Raw genomic sequence first — 24,344 nt, 5'->3', positions numbered from 1 at the left:
TTGAGTTTCGATCGATAAAGAAATGTTATAATAAGTTAGATAAAGAATTATTGGAATTATCATTGATTTTCCTTGGAGAAATGCCTCAAGAAAAGATTTCTTTCAAACGTCCTGGTGCTGTTCATCATGCTAGATGGATGGCTAAGGCCATTTATAGTTTGAAAATGTATCTATTCAGAGATGAATTCAAACTCTCTCAGAAAGAATTGCATGGTCTTCGTCATTTCTGTATTTTTATAGTCACATTGTATTTAAAAGCTTGGTTTTCATCAACTTCTGCTTATCATGACTTGCAGTTTATGAAAAATTTATTGGAGTACAAACATATCAATCCTTTGATTTCTTCAGCTACGTGTGAAAAAATGATTTCGCACTTATGGTATTTGAGCGATGAACTTGCCATTTTATCACTGTTTGACGATGGCGTTCCATTAGAAGTAAAAAAAGTATTGTTGAAGCTGTTAATACTCGTGAAGGTACAGATTCTAAAGCTAAAAGATTTGTAATTGCTAAAAAGATTTGAATTCATTGGCGCAGAGAACTCTGAGTGACTTTGTGTCTAAAAAGTCATTAAATCTTTTCAAAATCTTCGATCTACCGTATGACTTTCTTGATGTCGATGTTGAATTATGGCCTACTAATGAGAGTTATCTCGAAAATAAAGAATACTTTCAACAACTAAAAGTTGTCAATGATTCAGCAGAGCGAGCTGTTGCATTAGTCAGTGAATATAATCAATGCTTGACAAAAATGAAGAACAATTCCAGTACTTATTGCAAGTTGTCAAAGAACATCAAAAACATTCCCAAATTGTAATAAAAGAAATTATTTATAGTAATAGCGTACTGTTATGTTAAAAATATAGACAATTATATTGCAATTGATAATTCAATAAAAAATTTATCTATAAAAAAGTTAAATACTGGTTGTTTCTCACTTGATTCAATACTTTTCATATTAAATTTGACAAAGAAATATGTCATTCACTTCAAATTAAACTAATCATTGGCTATATGTCGAAAAAATGCTCTAATTTCTTGTTTTAATGCAATCAAACAAGCTCAAGACTGAAAACAATATTAAAAAAATTGTTTATAACATTTCTTTATCGATCGAAACTCAAATTTATGTAAATTTTCCTGAAACTCATAGTTTAAATTAAAATTTATCGAATTATTGATCAAAAACTGGAAATATTGATATTCGTTAATGTTTGACGATGAATATCTCGTAACGGCTTCACTTAATCAAAAATCATAAGAGACCATTTTTGTAGAGCAGTAAATTTCCTACAAAATCATGAGTTCCGCAATCCGAAATAATTTTTTTCATCGACTTATAAAATTCATAATAAAAACGAATATTTTCCTTAAAATAGCCAAACTTCAACTATGAATATCTTTTAATCGGTTGAGTTTTTGAAAAAGTCATAAAAGACCTTTTTTGTAAAGCATTCAATTTCTCACAAAATCTATGCCACGGAATATTTTTCCAAGCAGTTGGAAGCGAGATATAAATTTTTTTATCTGATTATTCGAAAAAAATAGAAACCCGCAAAGCGGAGGACCTTCCCGTTATAATTAAGAGCTTATACTTGGAGAGAATTCTTTTTAGGTGTCTACGAACCTATTTTTCAGAGTATAAAATCAAAAATAAATTATTCGATTTTTTTGACCCACCCTATTGTACAATACAATTAACAATTTTATTGACTTATTCACGTCTTTGCAAACTGCATAATTTGATATTTAATTACCGATCTAAGTACAGTGGGACCACAGTATAATTAATATTTAAGTTTTATTAAGTGAGCGACAACCTTTTAAAACAGCATTTATTCACAACCTCGGCTCGAACTTAGTTTCGTTCATTAAATTCAATATTTTCAAAAATACTATTGGTCTGATATTAATAACGACTTATTATTTATATTTATTACATGAGCAAATTAATGCGGTGATAATTTTAAAATTTAATAAAATTTTGTTGTCAATTTTTTTTTAAATAATTAAATAATAATTTTATAAAGATTCAAAGTTTCCACACATTTTAAAAATAGACGTAACATTAAATTAATTACAACAATAAATTTTAATAATTAATACTACTAAAATAATTAATTTTAATTTGGCTGAATAAATTTTTTTTTTTAATTTGGCTTAATTATAAATTATTTCTAATGCAAATTGACAACAATTAAAATTGTTATTTTTAACTAAAAAGAATTTTAAAAATTGCTTTGAAGTTCATGGCACTTTAAAATGATTAATTGACATGATTGATTCATAAATAAATGATGATAGTATATTAATACTTTGTGTATTTTATTTTCAGATGGTTATTTTAATTATTTAAACTAAAGCAGGTGCATAAATCATAGTCCTTGATTAAATTATTCTCATACAAGATTGCCGCATTTTATGAGTGCTCTCTTGCTTTTTTAACTAGTAACTGAAATTATAAAAAATACATTATATATGAGTTAAATTTCACATATTTTATATTCAAATATTTATATCACAAATAAAAACTCTTACCGGTAATAATTAGGTTTAAAAGGTCCAGCTTTGTTTAGACCCATATATTTGGCCTGTTCATCAGTAAGTTCTGTCAAATGTGCGTCAAATGTTGGCAAATGTAATGATGCCACATACTCATCTATTAATTGAAAAAAAAAAAAAAAAAAAAAAAAAATTAATCGCTATAACAATAACTAGCAACCTTGCAATCAATATGTGACTGCCGTGACTTGTGAACTATAAATAAATGGAATTTTGCTTTATTAAATAATGAATTTTGTTAAATTGAACTGTACTTTCTTAACTATTGATCTTTTTAAAGATATAAGTTCATCCTGATGTTACACTCATCAAGACCTTTCATTTGAGTACCCCCATCAATTTTTCATATATTTATATATATTACATATATGCATATATGAAAAATATATCAAAAATGCATGTGGGTACTCAAATGAAAGCTCTGGATGAGTGTAACATCGGGATGAGCTTATATCTTTAAAAATGTCAATAATTAAGAACTGACATTGCTATCTTGTGAACTATTGACATTTTTGAAGATATAAGCTCATCCCGATGTTACACTCATCAAGACCTTTAATTTAAGTACCCACATGCATTTTTGATATATTTTTCATATATGCATATATGTAATATATATAAATATATGAAATAAATAATAATAATAATAATTACCCATTTTTTTAGGTAGTAAATAAACATCACTCTTATAACGTCCCGCGGGGGCATTAAAGAGTTCAATAAGGGCTAAAGCCTGAGTGGCGGCGGTGATTGATACAACGAATGACGGAATACTGGAGCATGATAAATTAACTAATCGTCCTTGAGCTAAAAGCACGATACGTTTTCCATCTGGCCATATTACATGATCTACTTGCGAGCGGACTTTTTCCCAAGTTAAATCGGGTGTTCGTAAACTATTCTATTATAAAAATAAATTCATTATAATTATTATTATTTTGATTAGTCATGTAGAAAAAAGTTACATAATTGAATTAATAAATTAGAGAATAAATTGTTAAATAAAATAAAAAAGTGACATACGACATCAATTTCAGTATTGCTATGACCCATATTACAAACAACACAACCATTTTTCATTTTATCCATGTGCTCACGTGTTACTACGTTTTTATTGCCAGTAGCCGTGATAACGATATCGACGTTTCTTATTACTTCGTTGAGTTTCATAACACGGAAACCATCCATGCTGGATTTGTACCATTAAAATATTTTAATGTTAAATATTAATCTTAATTAAATAAAATATATTTACCTGGCCTGCAAAGCGCAGATCGGATCGATTTCAGTGATATAAACAATACAACCGAGACCTTTTAGAGCTTGACAACAGCCTTTACCGACCTCCCCGTACCCGCAGATTACAACTTGTTTACCTCCAAACATAACATCCGTTGAACGTTTTAAACTGTCAATTATACTTTCGCGACAGCTGTAGAGATTGTCAAACTTTGTTTTTGTTACACTGTCATTAACATTCATCGCGGGAACTGAAAGCTTTCCTGCTTTTGATAATTGGTACAGTCTATGCACTCCGGTTACGCTCTCCTCAACGATTCCTGTAATAATATTAACATTTATAATAAATACAAGCAACCTTGCGGTCAGTATCAATCTTTTTAAAGATATAAGTTCATCCCGATGTTATACTCATCAAGAGCTTTCATTTGAGTACCCACATGCATTTTTGATATATTTTTCATATATACATATATGTAATATATTTATAAATATATGAAATATATGAAAAATTGATGTGGATACTCAAATGAAAGGTCTTGATGAGTGTAACATCAGAATGAGCTTATATCTTAAAAAATGTCAATAATTCACAAGATACAAGGTCATTTCTCAATTATGTTTCCCATTTTATAATTTTTTAAAAATAATTGTAATACCTTGAATAGATTTAAATATATTATTATATTTCTTGAGCATGAGATGAGTAGCATCTCCACCGTCATCTAAAATCATATTTGCTGTCCAATTTTCAGCGCAGACACACTTGTCGATGCACCACCAAAAATCTTCCTCGGTTTCGCCTCGCCATGCAAAAATAGGATACCCCGCGTGAGCAAGAGCCGCTGCAACTTCGTTTTGTGTTGAGTAAATATTACAGGCAGCCCATCGCACTTGTGCGCCTAATTCTACGAGTGTCTCGATCAAGACCGCTGTCTGTGCGTTTATGTGGGTACACCCGACAATCTTGGCATTTTTTAGAGGCTGAAAAAAAAATTGATATGAAGAAATACCAATAATTAATTGGGTGTAATGAAGAATAATAAAATGAAATAATTACTCTGTCTTCAGCAGCGCGTCGACGCAACGCCATTATTCCAGGCATTTCTTGTTCAGCAATTTCTATTTCTCGTCTTCCAAATGCATACTGATTGATATTTCTCACACAAAAATCCGTAAATCCTTTCTCCGTTTTCTGAATTTTTTCCCGCGGTGAAACATCGTCTTCTCCAGATGAACTTCCTGTATAAGACGCTGAGATTTAAGCAAATTACAACAAAATGATTTTATTAGTTTCACTGCATGATCCTGCACATTGCGAGTTGATTAATGACAATGTTATTGTTATTATATTATTTTTATTTCAATTTATTCAATGAAAAAAATTAACAATAAATTTATGACATGACTTTGGACTGTAAGCGACTATTGCATGTGCCGAATTTTCAGTCAATAAATTCGTCTCTAACATCAAGGTACTAATTAAAAAAAAAATTTTTTTTCATGGTAATAAATTATTAGTTTTCAGTAGAGTGCAAATTTAACATAAATATTTAAGAGAAGGCCGTAGTAAATTTATTTCACAAAATTTTATTTTTGTAACAATTTTTGAATAAAAAAAATTTATTTTTTTTTCAACTCTAAAATTTTTTTATTATTATAAAAAAAAAATTTTTTTTATTATAAAAATAAAATTGAAAAAAAAAAAAAAAATTATTTTTTTATACGGCCTACTTTTAAAGTTTTACTAAACAGTGGTTAATTTTCTAATTATGTGAAAGTGATTAATTGACAAAAATTCTAAGCAAAAAAAATAAAATTAATATTTTTATATGCAAGAAGAAATTTTACATCAGATGGTCTTGAAAAATATACATGGACCATTTTACCCCACCTACTTATATAGTATTCAAAAAATTAATAGATTAATTTATAATAAACATTATAAATAAATAAAAAATTGAATCTTACCAGAACTATAGCTGTCATTACTGCTAGCTGACAAAGACCGGCTTCGGTATCGACTCGATTTTTTTAACGCTCCAGATTTGGATTCCTAGAAAAGAAAAAAAACAAAGTAATTTAAGCTTATTATTTAACAAATAAACAAGAATAAAATTAATTATAAAAAAAATTAGCTGTGACACAGGATTGCGATGATTAAAAACTACTAAAAATCAATGCGTATGAAACTATAAATATAATTTATTTATGTTGGAAATTAATTATGATGTATTTATTAATTATTAATTATACCAATTAAGTGAATAATTATAAATATTGGTATATCTACGTGCTTGTTTACCAAGACGGTGATTAACAGTTGTATTAAAATAAATAAGCTTACCATTAAGACTTGGTGGGGTGAGTTTGATTAAATGATTAATGATTAATAAATGACATGAACAATTGTTGATTTATTTTTATTAAAATTTGATTGATTTAAATTACAATTATTTCAAAAGTTCCCTAACGATTCATATCATTATATAAATTAATCATGCATCAAAGCATTGTTATATAATTATTAATTAACATTTTAGTTAATAATTAATAAAATATATAAAGAAATAAAATATTGCATAATAATAATCTATGATAGATTGTGTCAGAAAAAAATTATTACTTAATTTATCTCAAAATTTTCTTCAAAGAGGAAATAGAAATTAAAAAAAAAATTTTTTTTTTCTTTGGAAAAAAAAAAAAAAAACTGTCGATAAATTAAAATAAATTCAAGTGAAATATTAGTCGATTAAATTTAATAGTTGTTAATTAAAATCAGTTACCCATGCCGATAAAACGAAGACATGTAGGCAGTTAATTGTAAATAATAATTAAAGTAATTGATAACACATTGTGTTTTAATAAAATTTTTAAATTCTTAATTTTAATCACAATTAGTATTTATATTAATATTTAATAATAATAATAAAATAATAATAATAATAATAATAATAATAATAATAACAATAATAATAAATATAAGGAACGAGCATACTCTATTTGCAAAGGGAATAAAAAATTTATATAGATATATATAAAATAATTTACATATATATTTTCGATTAATACACAAATTTGTTGTATTTTCTTACTTACTAATTTTGTTCTCGGGCCGTGAAAGGCATTATTTGAAGCCTCTAGGCTCTGAAATCACAATAACCAACCATTTCATAATAGAATCGCTTTTTTATTCGATTTTATTTATTTTTTCTTTTATTATTCAATACACCACGTTTTTTTTTTTTTATTTTTTTTTATTTTTAAACTGTCCTTGTTCTTGGTATTAATTTTATTTCCAAACTCATAATACAAAATATAATTATAATTACAATAACAATAATAAAGAATAATAATAAAATTTATTAACTTGACCTCGTACAATAAAGGATGCAAATTTTTAATCAAAAGTTTACATTAGCCAAGATAGAATAGAATAGTAAAATTAGTTACTGCCGTAAATTGATCTATGTAAGAGAAATATTTATATTAATTATAAATTTATGACTTACTTTTTTTTTATTTTTTGTTAGCTAAAAAATTCCAATTAAAATTCTGTTAATTATTTCCACAATTCGTAATAATAATAATGAATTTTATTTTCTGTGAAAATGAGACAAGTTTTTATGAAGTTCGAATGTGCTGGTGTGTGCAGTAAATAATGATAACATTTTTATGATTACGAGGAGGTATTATTACCACTTTTTCGACTGTATCAATTGTTTACATTATTTTTATGGATACATATTTTTATCACGTTATTCATAACAGTTCGAGTAACTTAAGTCGTTTCGAGATTATTTATATTATGTCTTTTTAAAATTTGGATTATTAATTATTATTATATATAATGCCGCTTTGTTATTCATCGTGGTGGGTATTATAAATTATACTGGAGAAAAAATTTCTATTTTTCTCATGAAATTGTAATCAATTATTGATAAGTTCAATTTTGAACAGTTTAAAAATACAAGAAGAAATTTTATCCGAGATTTATGTAGACTTATATAAAACAAATACATATTTTATATTTTGTAATTGTTAAATTTCACGGTCGCGTTTTTTTTTTTGGCATAAAAAAATCGAAAAATAAACATTTCTATTTTGTAATTTTTATTTTTCACAATAGATCTAAGAGAATAATCATAAAAATTTGTGAGTATAAATTTTTAAATTAGGTCAAAGTTTTTTATGTTGAAAAAAAATTCTACCTCGTTATAATATTTTTTTAAATATATAATTTAGGAAAAAAATGTTAATTTTTTAATTTTATTAATGAAAATTTTTTATTGAAAAATTGAGATTTAAAAAAAAAATTCTTTTTAATATTTAATTAAATACAGATTTATACAGCGACTTAATTCCGGATAAAATAAAATCTCGCATCAATAAATTGACCCTTATTCATGAGAAATATAATGATTTTTTTCTCAGTATAAAAGTAACGTAGATTGGTAAAACTTTTATCTCTCGAAAAATTTTCTCTTGATTTATAAAATTAATCCTGAAACCAAATATATCTCAATTAACTGTCACATCTTCAAAAAATTCGTTCACTAAAATAAATTCTCCCCTTACTTACTCAATTTTGATTACTCAATAAAACATCAAACATATAAATAAAAATAACAAATTAATTTCTTGACATTAAAAATATTCCCACAATAATTTACACAGAAATTTTTATACATAACTTTTAATTGCTAAATTTTTTAGAAAAATAAACAATTGATACATTGAAAATTATTGATCTACACTATGACTATATTAATTTTCTTGTACCAAATGAGTAATTTTAATTTTAGTTGGGTCTACTATGAATAAAATGCTCTATATGTCAAAATAAAAATAAAGCAACGTTAGGTAGTTCTTATGTACCATATATACTTATTATTAAGTTTTAAAAATAAATACAAATAAATTAGAGCATGCACTGACATTCATGTCTACTATAAATGTCAGAAATAAATAATAAAATATAAAAATAGTCTTGCAACAATAATAACAATAAAAAAATAACAAATTTAAATAATAAACTAAATACGCGTACAATAGATAATACTGAAGTAAATGACAATGAAGTTAGCAGACGTCTGAAAATTTTTAATTTTTTTTATTAATAAAATTACAACTAAAAAATTACACTTATAATTTTTCAAATTTTTTTTTGTATTTATTTAATTGAAATTTTTTCAATAAAAAATTTTGAAATGTCAGCTAACTGCATTTTTATTGAAATTAGCGGTCAGCTGTCAATTTTCAAAATTTTTTTAACAAATTAATGACAATAAAAAAATACTTCTAAAAATTTTCACTTGTAATTTTTATTAATTTTCACAAGTAAAAATTTTTAATTAAATTTTTTTTTTAATAATTTAATTGCTACAATATTCTAAAAAAAATTTTAATGTCTGTCAACTTCAGTGTTATTACAATAGAATAAATACTTATAAATATAATAGGTCTTCATATCTATATAAATATTCAATTAAACTCAATTAAAAAATTAGACAAATAAACATACACTGGTACTCAATAAAAAAACATCTGTCAACTGTTTTAAATTCAAGATACATACAATTACGTAATAATCGCATGTGACAGCTTATTATTGCACTAGTTAAAAATTATTTTTTTTATTTTATTATTACATATAAATTATTTAATTTATAAAAAAAAAAATTGATAAATAAATATTAAATTTAGATGTATTCAATATTATTATAGATTGTCAATAACCGCTTACATTAAAGTTGAGCGTTATTTTTTAATCAATATTTAATTTTTTTTTATTATTAATAAAATATTGGTGAGTTCTTACCTTGATTGTTGATGCTGGATCAGTTATTGGACCATCAGACACATTTATTCTTGTATTTTTTCCAGAGGATGTATTGCTTGGACCATCCCCGTTGTCAGCCATTTTTGATACTCCGCGAAGAGTGAGCATTGTGAGAAGACACACGCTTATATATATATATATACACATATACTGACATCCTTATATATACATATATATGTGAAGCTAATATAAGCCGTCAGCTGGTTCCAATGACAAACTTGTATCGCTCAGTAGCGTAGTAAATTTTTTGTACTTTATTACCGACTCGGCTTTCTCAGAAATTAAATAAAAAATTGACATTAAAGTTAGCTGTCACTTGACTGTTTTTTAATTTTTTTTAACAAATAAATTTGTTCCAAAAAATTATTTTAAAAAAATTGCATTTTTAATTTTTTTTTAATCTCTAAATGTCAATTTTAAAAAAAAATTTTTTTTTGCCATAATTTATTTGTTAATAAAAATTCTAAAAATTATTAAATATCTACTAAATTAATTTTCATTATTTATTAATTAATTTACGAGATATTTAATAATTTTAAAAACTTATGTAAACAAATAAATTGTGGCAAAAAAATAAGAAAAAAAAATTGACATGTAGAAATTTAAAAGAATTAAAAATGCAATTTTTTAGAATTAATTTAGTCGTTAAATAAAATTAAAAATTTTTCAAGTGACAGCTAACTTTAATATCATCATATTAATTCAATCAAATTGTCTGATACACTTTTCAGTTGAAATTTAACTTTACTTTGATTTTTTTTATCAACTTAATCGACCGTCAACGCAACCGTGAACGAGCAATTACATGAACATTGATTGAAATAATTATAGACTTATGTCAATATAAAATATTTTATTTACAAAATGAATTAAAATTAAATTAATAAATTAATAAATAAGCATAAGGAATATTAAAGGTTTTTGTTAAATATAAAATGTACAATGGTTATTTATGTAATTAAAAATTCTCTATTTATTGTGAGATGGATTTACAATAAACAGAAAAAATTTACTGAGCAGCAGCGGTCGAGGGAGCTGCAGCAGCAGTTTGGGCTTGTTCTTCGCGAATGCGGTCTTTCTTGAGGAGACCCATGAAGGAGGCCTTGTCGGCGGCGGTCTGGAAGCGACCGTGACCGAATTTGGAGCTGGTGTCGATGAACTTGAGATTGATTTTCTCAAGAGCAGCACGTTTGGTGTGTACCAATAAGGACTGTAAATAAAAAACAAAAATATTATTAACAAACTGCTCACGTGTTGTTCAACAAAATTTATTTTTTGTTGTTATTTTATCAGTCCTATCATTCAAGATCACAAATTTTTCATACAGATATTTTTTGGCTCTATCTGATATTCATCATAGAAATTATTTTTCACAAAATTATTCAGTACATAAATCATTATGATATTTACCTTACGAAGAGTGATGATACGTTTCTTGGGTCCCATGCAACAACCTTTGATCATGACGAAGTCGTTGTTGACTTCTCCGTAGTGAGGGAAACCTCCCATGGGTGTGATTGACTTCTCAGTCAGATCGTATTCAGTGGATGCATTGTTTTTGACAATCTGTAATTTATTTAAATATTTATTAATTCATCAGTTTTTTTATAAATTTATATTCATTAATTAAAAAATTAATGAACTATAATTTTATCAATTGGACTAGAGACCCAACTTGACCAATCAAGCTGAGTACTATGACACCAATTATTTAATCTAGCCCCATTTCAATTATAAAAATCAACGCTTCTCGCTAAGAAGAAGAATCAACCTGTCTAGAGGCATAGTGATTTAAATTTTAATTAATTAATTTAGACAATTAAAGTACCTTTCCGTCTTTAGTGTGGATACCCTGTCCAATTCTGTAGATCTTTTTGTTCATTTCTGTACGGTGGTGGTATCCTTTCTGACCAGCACGAGCTACAGTGAAGGATACACGACTTGGATGCCATGCACCGATACAGGCTACTTTTCTCAAACCTTTGTGGGTCTTACGTGGCAATTTCTTTGTGTGCCAACGAGAAGTGACACCTGTTGATAAAAATAAATTAAAAATTACATAAGTCCTAAAATTTTATTAAAAATTGATAAGTAAATAAAATACGAATTATTATAGACTTCAGTAGGAAGGCAGCATGATTGTATCGTCAAAAAAATCAGATAATGCACATCATGTTTTTTCATCATTTAGTCTTTTAATAAAATGTTTTTGATATTTATTTATTTATTTTTTTTTTTGGAAAATTAATTGATCATACCTTTGTATCCTTTTCCCTTGGTAACACCGATGCAGTCAATCATCTCATCAGGAGCGAAGACGTTGGTGATAGCTACGGGCTTTTCGAAGTGTTCTCTTGCCCATTGGACTTTTTGTTCGATGGTTCCACCGTTCAATTGGATTTCCATGATGTTGGCTTTCTTTTGACGTTGTCTCAGGAGTTTCATCTGTAAATTAAGACCAATAATTAATTAATTAATTAATACTTGATAACTGAGTTTATTTATACTTTACGTTAATTAAAAAAAAAATAATTAAGAATAATTACCTGAGTGTGAGCAATAACACGAATGACTTTGCAGTACTTGATCATCTTGCTGAAATCTTTCTCAATAGATTTGCGTCCCAAGTCGTCGGTCCATTTTTTGCTGGCTTTAGTGAAAGCCTTCTTCTTGCTCTTGTACCTAGTCAGAAGAAATGACAAACCGTCGTAATGTCGTCTGAAATAGTGACGATCTCATCGAGACGAGCGGAGATCGAACACTAATTTTGGAATAACCAAGAAACGAGACCGAGTCTCGTGGATAATTCCAATTATAATCCTCTCATCTTACGAGCGGAGAGCTGATGATTTTTTTAGATCAATTTTGTTCGATAATAAAATTGACTATTTTATTTAAAAAAAAAAAAAAAAAAAAAAAAAAAAAAATCTACTCATTTTTTAAATTAAGTATTTTTAAAATAATTACCAGTTCTTGTAGAAACGTCTGCGACAGTCCTCTGACAGATGCTCAGCCCACACAGTGGTAAGAGCACGGAGACCATGAGGAGTCTCAATGTATCCAACAACACCAACGATCATCATTGGTGGAGTTTCGAGGATGGTTACTGCTTCGACAATTTCCTTCTTGTTTACCTCTGTAAGTAGAGTAAATAATAATTAATAAAATTCATTTTATTCCAAGTTAACTTGATTGTTTGATTAATAATAAAAATAAAAAACTGAGAGAATGTTTAAGGAAAAATGTACTCGACATGGTTTTTCTAATTTGTCCCTGTCCAATGGACTACAAAAAGATCAGAATAATGCCGTGCTACCGTACATTCCTATTGAAAATAGGCGACAGATTTTATTTCCGACATCGTGATTGGATTACTGTTACGGCCAAACAGGTCGGAATCACTATCTCTGGAAGAGGATTCCAAGAGATAAAGACATCGGGTTTTAAATTTATTTGGAAATTAGCAGACATTTAATTTTGTTTAGATTTTGAAACAAAAAAAATTTTTTCTTCTTTCTAGTTATTTCTCATCATATTTTCGAGAAAATCAAAATTTTAGATGTTTGCTCATGAGTGTCAATATAAAATGACGATTAGATAAAATTAAAAAATATGATACTAAAATTAACAGACATTTGATAATGTTTTTGTATTTTTTTTAATCAATAAACAAATATTTTTAAAAATTGCACTTAAAATTTTTCAAATTTTCTACATGTCAATATTTTTAATTAAAAAATTTTCCGACGCGGGCTTATTTAATTTTTATATGAAAAAAAAAATTAAAGATGGTGAATTCAACAGATAGCTAATTTTTGGATTAATTTTAACTTAATGATTGTAAAAAACATCTAAAAAATTTATAAAAATTTTCATATGCATTTTTTTATACTACTTCTTCTGTAACAAATAAATTGTTTATAAATAATTAAAAATTTATCAGATATCTGGTAAATCTGCATACTAATAAGAATTTTCATTTTTAAAATTTCAATTTGGCTATTTATAATATAAATTTGAAATTAAAAATTTTTTATCGATTATATTCACACTCATTAAAATAATTTCCAATCCAGTGATTATGAATTATTACTTCAACCACGTGGTTTTATGCTAAGAGAAATGCTAAAGAGACTGTACAAGCATGGTCTGCCCCAGTGGTCATTGCCCAATGGACTACCATGAGGCATATGGAATATGCTGTGCATCTACACGACCGCCGAAGCAGGGCAGATTTAATCTCCGACACCGTGACGACGAACATACCGCACGAGATCAAACGGCTCGTTGCCACTACTCTGAAGGACCAGTGAAACACCTATCCAACAGGAGTATAAGCGTCGGGTTCTTAAAATAAAATTTAAAAATGCTGGTAAAATTATAGACTGATGCTTACTTGAACCAGGACGGTCAGCTTCGCGAACCACATGGGTCATACCGGCTTTGTAACCGATGAAAGCGGTCAAATGCACTGGCTTGCTTGGGTCATCTTTTGGGAAAGCCTTTACTTTACCACGGTGACGTTGGGATCTTTTTTTTGGGTAGAATCCCATGGACCCATGACGGGGTGCACTGAATTTACGGTGAGACTGAAATGTTAAAAAAAAATTAATTAGTACATTGAAACTTAATAAAAAAAAAAAATTATTAATTTTTTTTATTTATCAGACCGCCCTAGAATAATATCTTCAAGGTTGTTCAGTTTAAACCATAAACTTTTAGAATCTAAATCATCATGTTAAATTTTTTGGTTACACGCGTGGCATTGCAGCCATTGCATGGTAAAAAATTTATAATTAAAAAATAAATCTTAAAATAGATTTAATCAAATAAATAATTATTTAATTATAAATAATTTAATTTAATAAAAATAATGAAATAATTTTTAATGGATATTTATTAATGATGTTAACAAAAAAATTAGATTTTAAATAAAGACGTTTACCATGATGAAGTCCACGAGAAAATGAACGAGTAAAAGGACTGGCTTCGCAGTTTGAGCTGAAATTCTTCTCAGTGAGTAGATGTCGCTTTTTAATGCCAATTACCACCTTAATAAAATTAGTCACGTGGGGTACCAACTTGTAAATAAAATAAAATCATTGAGGAACTTTTCACTCATGTTCTCCTGGTGTTATTTTTCCTAATGATTAAAAAATAAATTGATATTTTTATTGAAAAAACTGAGGAATTGCTGAGAGCACTTAGTAGAATAATTTTAATTTTTAAAATGCAATTTTATGATTCAAGCGAATAAAAAAAATTCAAAATATAAAAGACGTACATTTAAATTAAATTAAGTTAAATTAATTATTATGTAAAATTAATTAAAATAAAAACTCGTAAATTATAGAAAATTCAATTGTATTTCTTTCATAATATAAAACATAAATTATAATTACAATCGGGTAGAAAATTTTTTAAATTTATACATTAACTATCAAGTAAAAAAATACATTCAAATATAAAAGTTTTTTTGAGTAAATTATTCAACTATAATAAGAAAATTAAACTTAGATTAATTAATATAAAAATTATCATTTATTCCTACGCGTTCTTAGAGAGCGCGTCGATGGAGTTGGCGATGGGGCCGATATAGGCTGTAAAATTTTATTATTAATTAATAAAAAATAATTTTTTATTTTTCATAAAAAAAATTACCTCAGGAGTCGTTGAAATTGCTATTACTCCGTCTTCAACCGCGGTATATAATCTTCTTCCCCGAGTTTTTCTACCTGTTGACGGACACGCTTTGGCTGTTGTTTTACGCATAGATCTTCTGAAATTACAATTAATAATTTAATTAATTGAAAAAATATAAAATTTATATTGAAGTTTTACAAGTACATACGAAGATTCAGTCTCAGATATTTCATCGATAGTAACATTCGGAATGGGAGAAGTTGGCTCGAGTACTTTGCGCGCTCGCCTGCCTCGTCGTTCGATTACTGACTCATCTTCAGAAGTTTCTTCTTTAGGAGGTTTGTTTTCTCTTAATTTATACTAAAAAAATTTTTAATTAATAAAAAAATAATCCAGATATTATTGATACTGAAATTAGCAGATATATGTCCATTTTTTTAGATTATTATAGGAAGTAAATTATTATAAAAATATTTTAATAAAAAAATTCCATGTCTAGGAACTAAAAAAAAAATTTGAAGTGTAAATTTAAAGAAAATATATTTTTTTTAATAGGCTTATAATTTAAATAAAAAAAAAAAAAAAATAAATAAATAAATACCTGAGATCGATCACTGGAAGGAGCACGGAACTCATCTCTAGGCGTGTGGCCTTTGACTAGGAAAGTGTCCTGCATTTTTTTTACTTCTCTTCTGTGTTTTTCCCCCTCATCAGTTAATTTTTTAACTAAATTTTCATACTTATTAATCATTTCTTCTTGATTTTTTTTGAAAGTTTCCAACTCGTGTTCTTTAGCTTCAATTGTCTTCTGATAATTAGCTTCAAGATCATTTACTTCATCCAGTTCTGCTTTGTACTTTTTGACCGCTTTTCTAAGCTCATCAATTTCGCGATCCATGTTATTGATTTTAGTCTGTAACTTTTTATTCAACTTATCAAGCTCAGACAACTTTTCTTTCGCCTCATCGCGCTCTTTAATCATCACCTTTAACTCCTTCTCAGTGACATCATTTGCTTTTAACTTAATCGAGTCTTTTATTTCTTTCTGGAGATCATTAATTTCTCTATCCTTCTCCCCCAGTGTCTTCTCCAGTTCTTCAATCTTTCCCTCCAACGCCTTCTTTGCTTTCTCCAATTCTTGTTGCTTAGCAGACAATTCTTCCATCAATTTATCCATATTATTCCCAAACTCTTCTTTCGACTCCTGCAAGACTTTATTTTGTTTATTAAGTTGATCTATTTCTCTGTTCAACTCTTCAATTTGACTTTCCATTTTTTTCTTAACCTCCAGTTCCTCTTCAACTAAACTTGCCAAACGTTCTTTCACCTCTAGGTCATTTTTAATAGAATCTATTTTATTTCTCACTTCAGTCAATTCTTCATCCCTCTTTTTAAGTTCGCTTTCACGAGCTTCTTTCAACTCTATTAATTTGAGATTTTCTTCTTTAAGATCTTCAACACGCTGCTCGTATTCCTTCAACTTAATCTCCAGCTCAGCCTTTACATGCTCCTTTTCAGTCAATTCATCCGTAACTCTGACAATCTTCTTCTTGGCTTCCGACAGTTCTTTTTCAATATTACCAAGATCACTCCTATAATAATCCCTAGAAGTTTTCAACGATTCATTTTGTCCTTCCAGCTCCTCGATAGTCGCCTTCAAAGTCTCAATCTCAGCCAAGTATTCTAAAATTTTCTTTTCATTAAACTCACTTGATTTCTCCGCCACTTCCTTCTTAGCCAAACGATTTTTCACGTTCTCTAATTCATCAGACAATTCCGTCACACGCTCCAGTCCTTCTTTGTACTTGGCCTCCATTTCAAATAATTTATTCTTTTCTTCTTCCAACAGGCATTTAATAACATCTACCTTGTCACCGTCGACATTGAACGATGTCTGAAGAGATTTATGATCAACTGATTCAGTGAAGCTCGTCTGATTGCTCTGGCTTGCAGTGTTTGGTGAAGTAGTTTGACTATTCCCGTCACAAACTTCCTTAACATCCTTAATATCATCCTTAGAGACTTTAACCGGGCTGGTCTGCGTGGCAACTTCCTCTTCAACAGAGGTATTTGGCTTAGCCATCGTGTACTCCATGATCTTACCCAAACGCTCTTTCAAGTCATGACAATTATTCTCAGACTCCATTAGCTTACGCTCAAGTTCATCAATCTTCACAATTTTATCAGATACTTTTTCTTTCAACAAAATAATTTCATTTTCAGCAGCCTCTAATTTATCTTCCAGCTCGCCTATAATTTCATGAGCATCTGAATTTCTTTCTTGAATTTCCAGAACCGTTTCTTTAGTGCTCTCCTTGTAAAGTTGTTTCAAGTTTTCATACTCATCCGTAAGCTTTAGCAGTTTCTGGCTCTGATTGTCTATAATTTCTTCATACTCTCTAAGAATAATTTCTTTCTGGCTCAGAGTATCTTCAGTATTGTGATACTCTTGCCGTAAATCGCAGAGCTCTTCATCTTTATGTGCCAATTCAATCTCCAATTTATTTATCTGGGAATTTTTACTATCAATTTCATTTCTCATTTCAATAAAGTCTTTTTTAGCTTCGTTTAATGTGTACTCGTGAAGTTTCTTTTTCTTTTCGCATTCACTGAGCTGTTGTTTTAGCTCTTCTATGTAAGCTTCATTTTTTCCATTGACATGTGAATTTTCTAATGCCACAACAACGTTCATTGTTGTCTTTAGTTCTTCTTTAGCAAGACCGAGTTCATAAGTAGCTGAATTCTTTTGAACGAGTATCTCATCTTTTTCCTTCAATGCCTGCTTCAACTTATCCTTGAGTTCATCAACTTTTGAATTTAGTTGCCGTACTTGTATTTCTAATTCACCTTTGGATGTATCCATGTCATCATCATCGTTATCCTCATCTTCATCATCATAATCTTCAGAGCGTTTGCGCTTACAGGATTTAACTGCCTGCAGTTTGTTTTGATAGAACGTTTCAACTTTATCCAGCTCCCATTCATGAAGAGTCTGATGCTCAGCTTCTATATTACGCAACCTTGCTTGATGGTCTTCTTCCATCTTTTTGATAGTCGCCATGTAATATTTGCTGATTTCCTCGCGCGTAGCAAGATCTTTTTTAAATGCTGAAGATTTTATCTGAGCGATTTCTTTGCGCAATTTTTCATTTTCTTCCAGAACTTGTTCGTAATCTTCAGCTGGTACGTATCCCATGTCTTCAACAGAGGATTGATCATCAATACTTTCAAGGTAACATTCAGTAGGTGGTTCATCCCAATCAGTGATAGTATTTTTAGTTTGTAGAACAAGATGCGAAAATCTGGTCTTTGACCTGCGAGTTTTCTTCAATTTTGGTTGTATGACTATTTTTTTGGCTATCGCAGCAAAATTTAGGACGTTTTGTGTTTCAACGTATAAATTTGGCGATGGGTTTACATTTACAATCAAGGCAATCGGTTCCTTGCCAGACAAAGCCGTCTGGAAGAGTCTGGTTAACTTTGACTCACGGAATGGTCCAATTACTTCACTACGCTGCTGCTTCACCGTCTGTACATCGTAGATTGACTTTAAACAACGTCCTAATACCATCAGACTGGTATTAATATTTTGCGCCTCTTTTAAACGATCTCCAATGTTTAGAGTTTTCTTCAATCGTTCAGAGCCAGCTAAATCGCAGAAAGTGAACCTGAAAAATATTCATTAAATTATAACAGTATATTAAACTTTTTGAATTTGTTATTAAAAACTAGATAGCAACATTATTATAAAATTTTTGTATTCTCAAATTGAGGAAAAAAAAAAAAAAAAAAAAAAAAAAATTAATAATACTCACGTGCTCATCTCGACAGACTTAATATCATTTTCAGAAAAATATCGCAACAGCCTGATGGTGAATATACAATGAGAACGTGAACTACGCGCATTCAATGCCGTAGCAGCAACTTTTAGATTATACTGTCCGGCCATCAAAACTTGGTAGGCTTCGCAGCTAGAATTTACAAAAACTGACTTCAATCCTTTGATATAAGTCGCACCTTGGTTGTCAGTCGCGAGCTTCAAAATTGGACGGCGTTTGGATGTATCATTGGACAGTAAGTCGTAAATGGTCTCATTATAAATTTCGGCGAACGAAACCCAGACTGCACAGTGAGCGTCTGTAGACTCGCGAGCTTGAAACTCTGGAACTTCTTTTTCAAGTACTTGTTGCATTTTTTTGAAAGCGTTTATATATTGATTTCGATCTGTTGATCCGTAGGTCAGCAGTTTGTTTTTATTCTCTATTTCCAAACACTTTTCAGATGAGGATAATTTAATTACTTCGCTATGATTCAGTGGCTTAAAGTGGGGTGCTTCTTTCGGGTTGATGTGCGCAAATATGTGCTCCAGACTTCGAGGAATTAGGCCGGGTTCCATAGCAGTTCCTTGAAGAGTAAAAGATTTCCCGGAGTTTGTTGTACCTGTAATAATATTTATTATATATTATTCTGAGAAAAAATAAAATTTCATGCAAGTTATTCTGACAGAAAATATCATCAAAGTTAATCGAAATTCATCAACATTTTACCGATTATTTGATTTATCCATTGAAAAATAAAAGAATAATGACACTTATAAAAATCAAAATAAAAATAACTTACCATAAGTCATAATCGTAGCATTTTGTCCTGTCAAAAAATCAGGCATTTGTGGTTGCAAAACACGTTCAAAAAATTGTCCCTGCGAAACTTCAGGACCAAAAGTTTCAGTGAAGATGTACTTCCGACACACCAAGTCAGCTGACGAAGACCTGATAGAGGAATGTGAATCTTGACTGGGTAGCTTGGTAAGCAAAGTCGTGGGACCAGTGATACGGTAAGCATCTTCCTCCTGGACCGTAAGCTTCACATTTTTGTTGAATGGCTTTAACCTCAAGTATACCTTAATTGTTTGCGTCGATGACACGTCCAAACTTGCAACGGTTTCCTCAACCTCGTACACCGAATACAGGTTTTTCTTCGTTTCTACAGAAGGTCCAGGTCGTTGTCCATATGACAAAATACTCGGATCTCTTCCGTAAATGTATGACATCTCTCCAGTTCCTATAGACAGAGGTCTGATAGGGTCCAATGTCTCGTCCAGCTACAGGCACCGGCAAATAACACAGACATTTATTTATTTAGCATGAAAACAACTACACAATTGTCATTTACTTACCTTGGATATATGTTCATCTGTCCCACTCATTTTTTTTGCGTTTGTTTATAAAAATTCATTTAATAACTATGTTTAAACTGTCTAGAAAAATACTAAAACATCAGCGCGTCATTTTTATGCTCTTTCCCTCTCAAATGTATCAACGTAAGATGGTGTTATAAAACGGTTGTAAAAGTTTTTAAAATCCTGGCTTACTATTGGTCCATACTTTCAACTATTAGCATCCAGAATTATTTCACATCTCCATCTGTCGGAGTTTTTGACAACTAATCATCAGTACTGTTTATTTTTATAACACTAAAGTTGACAGATATTAAAAATTTTTTTAGAATTTTATAGCAATTTAATTATTATAAAAAAATAATGACATTAAAGTTAGCAGTCATTAGAAAATTTTTTAATTTTATTTAACAAAAAAATTAGTTTAAAAAAAATCATTTTTAAAAAATTGGATTTTTAATGTTTTAAAATTTCTAAATGTCAATTTTTTTTTCCTAGTATTTTTTGTCATAGTTTATTTGTTAAAAAAAATTATTAAATATCTGCTAAATTTATTTTCATAAAAAAATATTAAAAAATTTCACATGTGAAAATTAATAAAAATTACAAGTGGAAATTTTTAGAAGAATTTTTTTATTGCAATTAATTTGTTAAAAAAATTTTTTAAATTGACAGCTGACCGCTAACTTTAGTATAGTTTTTTTTATTTACTTTTTTATCTTCTTTATCAATAGAGATCTTCGTACACTCTGTTGACAAGACTCAGAAATAATTATCGTGTCTATTTTGTGTTTTATTTTTTTTTATTATTGTTACTATAATAATAATAATAATTTTTGGCAAAACCTTATAGTTAAAGAGTAAATGAAGTGTAAGGAGTGATTTCTCGGATTACAGTGTGAATCGGTATTTTTTGGCAATTGCGAGACTTTAATTAAATGAATTTAATAAACAGGGATTTAATAAGTTCAAGTTATTATTATTTTTACTCATTTTATTAATTTGATACCACACAAGGTTTGTAGTTATTTTTATTTAGAAATTCAAAAATAAGGTTATCAATACGTGATAACTGATGTACACATTTTTTATACTGAAAATAATGTGTAATTATTTGAGTAAAATTTTGATAAAATTCACCTCGTTAGTATTAAAAATTATTTTATCTAATAAAAAAATTTTTTACTTGCTATTTTCAGTACTTAATTTTTTATTTATATATTTATCAGTAACAGATAAATTATCATAATTAAATTATCTCTTAGGTCGCCAAAAAATATAAAAAATGTCACAACAATTTGTCGGCTGTATGGTGTCAATAAAGTGCGTTGATGATTTGGGTACTTATCAGGGTCAAATAATTAATTTTAATCGGCAAACTGTTACTATTTCAAAGGCATTTAAAGATGGAATTCCTCATTCTTCGCAACAGGTTACTATCAAGTACGTATTTTTTTATTATTCATATTTATATTAACAATATTATTTAATTAAATTATATGATATCTTGGATAAATCAATTTTACTGATATTTTATTGTTTATTAGTGCCAGAGATATACAAAACTTGGAAATAATCTCAACAGAAGAGGCTGGAGCTAAGGAAATACAAATGCAAAATAAAGTTACTGTTAAAAAGCCTATCGCTAAACGTGCTAACAGATCTGTCTCTGAGTGTATTCCTCCTTCGACGCCTCCTTCAGTAAGCCAAAATCAGAATCAGAATCAGAATCAGAATCAGAATCAAAATCAAGTACAAAACTCGGTAAAAAAAACCACCGAGCAAAGTTATCCTGAGTACCCAGTTAATGGACGAATTGTCGTTGGTATTTTATTATTTTTTTATTTAAACTTTCTTTTAAAAAAAAAATAGTAGAATTTTTCTAAATTTATTTTATTAATTATTCACAGCAGAGACGAATGCTAAATTTAATCAAAAGAGAGTCACACAGAGACAAAAGTGGCAGGAGAGAGATGAACAGGCTTTTGGAACTCCCATTGATCAGTCTATGAATCAAGATTTTGATTTTGAAAAAAATCTTGCTTTGTTTAATAAAGAAGTAAGTTCGTTGGAATAAAAATTAAAATAAACATAAGTAATGTATATTATTAAAAAATAAGCAAAATTTTGTGGCCAATATATTTATATTTAATAAAATTTTTTTCTTTTACTTACAGGCTGTATGGGAGGAAATAAATTCATTGAAACCAGACATAGTAAGACAGTCAGAAAGTAATAGAGGAAAATATCGTCACGACGAGAATATTATTGTATCTAAACCGACTACTCTGAGACAAATAATTGTCCCAGTGAGTGACGAGCGTGAATATGTGACGGACGACGGTCTTGTGATACCCAGCATCACTGTAGATCTTCACAGACAGTTAATCGGCGCCGCTGACCGTCTGGGAATCAGTTGGGAGCGACGAGCGAGTTTTATATTTATATATATTTAATATAATATAAATAGAGAACTTTAAATTTATTACATCTGTAATTTTAATAGGTTGAATTAATGGGCCGAGCCGGAGCGGAAATAATAATTCAATTGCTGGGTGGCGCTCATCGTTTAAACCCCAAAAATGCTCATCAGTGGCCGACAATCGTAGCATTGTGTGGACCTCACCGTACTGGAGCCGCTGGAGTTAATTGTGCACGACAATTATCAACTCATGGTATTAGAACAGTAGTTTATGTTGAAAATTCAGAAAATATTTCGCTACTTCAGGAGTTGTCGTTGTACAAAATGACGGGAAACAAAGTTGAGACTAAAATAGATAAATTAGCGTCGGTTGTAGATCTTATTATTTTGGCACTTTATGACGAGCATTCACCTAAAAACAGTATTCCAGCGGTTGCCAAATGGGTCAACAGCAATAAAGCTCCTGTCCTTGCTATCGAACCGCCTTCAACTGGGACTCCCGGTATTTTGAGTAAATTTAGTCTTGTTGGTGGATTACCATTATCACATAGTCCCGATAACGGTAGATTGTATCTTTGTAATTTGTCATTGCCGAACAAAGTTTTTACAGATGTCGGAATAACTTATCGATCACCATTTGGCCCCAAATTCGTTATTCCACTCCACTATGACGACTCTTAACAATATTTTTAAAATAAATAAGTTTAATATTAATTACAATCCATTTCATGACACTATAGTGAGTTTAATAAGACAGTAACAATTTATTTTAATTATCAATAATATATTGTACTACTGTCATATTTCATTCTTTAGAATAATTGTTCATTACTTCATTTTTTTTGTCCATTAATTCATTTGATTAATTATCTTTATTATTTTTAATTGTCAAGTTTAATAGAATTAGATTTTTTTATTTAGTTAAATTTGCATTTTCAATTCATAAAATTAGTCATAATTTTTGTTTTTTTAGTAGATTAAATTGATTTGAAAATTTTTATCTTACGCCTTAATAACATTTCAAAAGAGATAATGATTTATTTAAAAATAATATAAATATATCTATTTAATAATAAACATTAAATTACTATAAAATATACGTTGACAGTACGTATAGGTACCATTTTTTAATTAAGTACTAGTAAGATAAATTTGTTCATTTGGTATCGTGTTTTTTTTGTTTATTTGTAATCGGACAATTTTCAAAAATAATTTTATAAATTTAACCACTGAGTGTATGACAAATAAATTTATTGTAATTATCGTTAAAAAAATTAATTATTTTTTTTTATATATTGTAAATTAAATAATTTTATCGCTAAAGATGAAAAATGTCACTCTAATAGTGAATATTATAATAAAATTAAAATCAACAAATTAATAACGTCTATCAGTTTTAAATATAAGTATATAACTATTTATTGTTATATTGTAAATTTTATCCTTCGACGTCCCTCTTCT

The 24,344-nt window shown here is 28.6% G+C and overlaps 4 protein-coding genes and 1 non-coding gene across 12 annotated transcripts; 1 reads left to right on the top strand and 4 right to left on the bottom strand.

The window, feature by feature from the left end:
- Positions 1-2,307: 2,307 nt before the first annotated feature.
- Positions 2,308-9,748, bottom strand: LOC141524877 (adenosylhomocysteinase-like 1). 6 transcript variants are annotated; one of them, XM_074239017.1, is made up of 10 exons: positions 9,622-9,729; positions 6,900-6,947; positions 5,772-5,856; positions 4,861-5,054; positions 4,460-4,784; positions 3,817-4,120; positions 3,585-3,750; positions 3,216-3,462; positions 2,538-2,658; positions 2,308-2,451 (listed from the first exon to the last, which is right to left on the bottom strand). In XM_074239017.1, the coding sequence occupies exons 1-10, from the start codon at positions 9,721-9,723 to the stop codon at positions 2,445-2,447; spliced, it is 1,599 nt and encodes a 532-aa protein (XP_074095118.1). In that variant the 5' UTR covers positions 9,724-9,729; the 3' UTR covers positions 2,308-2,444. The 6 variants fall into 6 exon arrangements, with proteins under 6 accessions (XP_074095118.1, XP_074095120.1, XP_074095121.1 ...); XM_074239019.1 differs by having other exon boundaries at positions 4,861-5,042; XM_074239020.1 differs by lacking the exon at positions 6,900-6,947 and having other exon boundaries at positions 9,622-9,748.
- An 840-nt stretch (positions 9,749-10,588) lies between these two features.
- Positions 10,589-14,606, bottom strand: Rpl3 (ribosomal protein L3). Its single transcript, XM_074239140.1, has 8 exons — positions 14,588-14,606; positions 14,039-14,231; positions 12,610-12,778; positions 12,189-12,324; positions 11,901-12,087; positions 11,471-11,673; positions 11,053-11,208; positions 10,589-10,852 (listed from the first exon to the last, which is right to left on the bottom strand). Exons 1-8 carry the CDS (start codon positions 14,588-14,590, stop codon positions 10,652-10,654), a joined length of 1,248 nt encoding a protein of 415 aa, XP_074095241.1. The 5' UTR covers positions 14,591-14,606; the 3' UTR covers positions 10,589-10,651.
- Positions 14,303-14,379, bottom strand: LOC141525100 (small nucleolar RNA U43). The gene has a single exon (XR_012478803.1). It is a non-coding gene; the product is annotated as a small nucleolar RNA U43 (small nucleolar RNA).
- A 383-nt stretch (positions 14,607-14,989) lies between the features above and the next one.
- Positions 14,990-20,616, bottom strand: LOC141524943 (uncharacterized). 2 transcript variants are annotated; one of them, XM_074239131.1, is made up of 7 exons: positions 20,462-20,616; positions 19,906-20,386; positions 19,101-19,725; positions 15,887-18,953; positions 15,494-15,645; positions 15,304-15,421; positions 14,990-15,242 (listed from the first exon to the last, which is right to left on the bottom strand). In XM_074239131.1, the coding sequence occupies exons 1-7, from the start codon at positions 20,489-20,491 to the stop codon at positions 15,180-15,182; spliced, it is 4,536 nt and encodes a 1,511-aa protein (XP_074095232.1). In that variant the 5' UTR covers positions 20,492-20,616; the 3' UTR covers positions 14,990-15,179. The 2 variants fall into 2 exon arrangements, with proteins under 2 accessions (XP_074095232.1, XP_074095233.1); XM_074239132.1 differs by having other exon boundaries at positions 15,304-15,418.
- Positions 20,617-21,302: 686 nt separating this feature from the next.
- Positions 21,303-23,886, top strand: Edc3 (enhancer of mRNA-decapping protein 3). Of its 2 annotated transcripts, none has more exons than XM_074239139.1 (6): positions 21,303-21,478; positions 21,727-21,904; positions 22,009-22,286; positions 22,375-22,520; positions 22,639-22,890; positions 22,968-23,886. In XM_074239139.1, exons 2-6 carry the CDS (start codon positions 21,747-21,749, stop codon positions 23,562-23,564), a joined length of 1,431 nt encoding a protein of 476 aa, XP_074095240.1. In that variant the 5' UTR covers positions 21,303-21,478; positions 21,727-21,746; the 3' UTR covers positions 23,565-23,886. The 2 variants fall into 2 exon arrangements, with proteins under 2 accessions (XP_074095240.1, XP_074095238.1); XM_074239137.1 differs by having other exon boundaries at positions 21,306-21,478; positions 22,372-22,520.
- The last annotated feature ends 458 nt before the right edge of the window (positions 23,887-24,344 follow it).

The sequence above is a fragment of the Cotesia typhae genome, unplaced genomic scaffold (assembly GCF_013202065.1).
Source record: "Cotesia typhae breed Kobodo isofemale line unplaced genomic scaffold, CoteBio_Ctyphae contig_23, whole genome shotgun sequence".
Taxonomy (NCBI): Eukaryota; Metazoa; Arthropoda; class Insecta; order Hymenoptera; family Braconidae; genus Cotesia; species Cotesia typhae.
The sequence above is the reverse complement of the archived record's forward strand: the minus strand, read 5'-3'. Positions and strand labels throughout refer to the sequence as shown.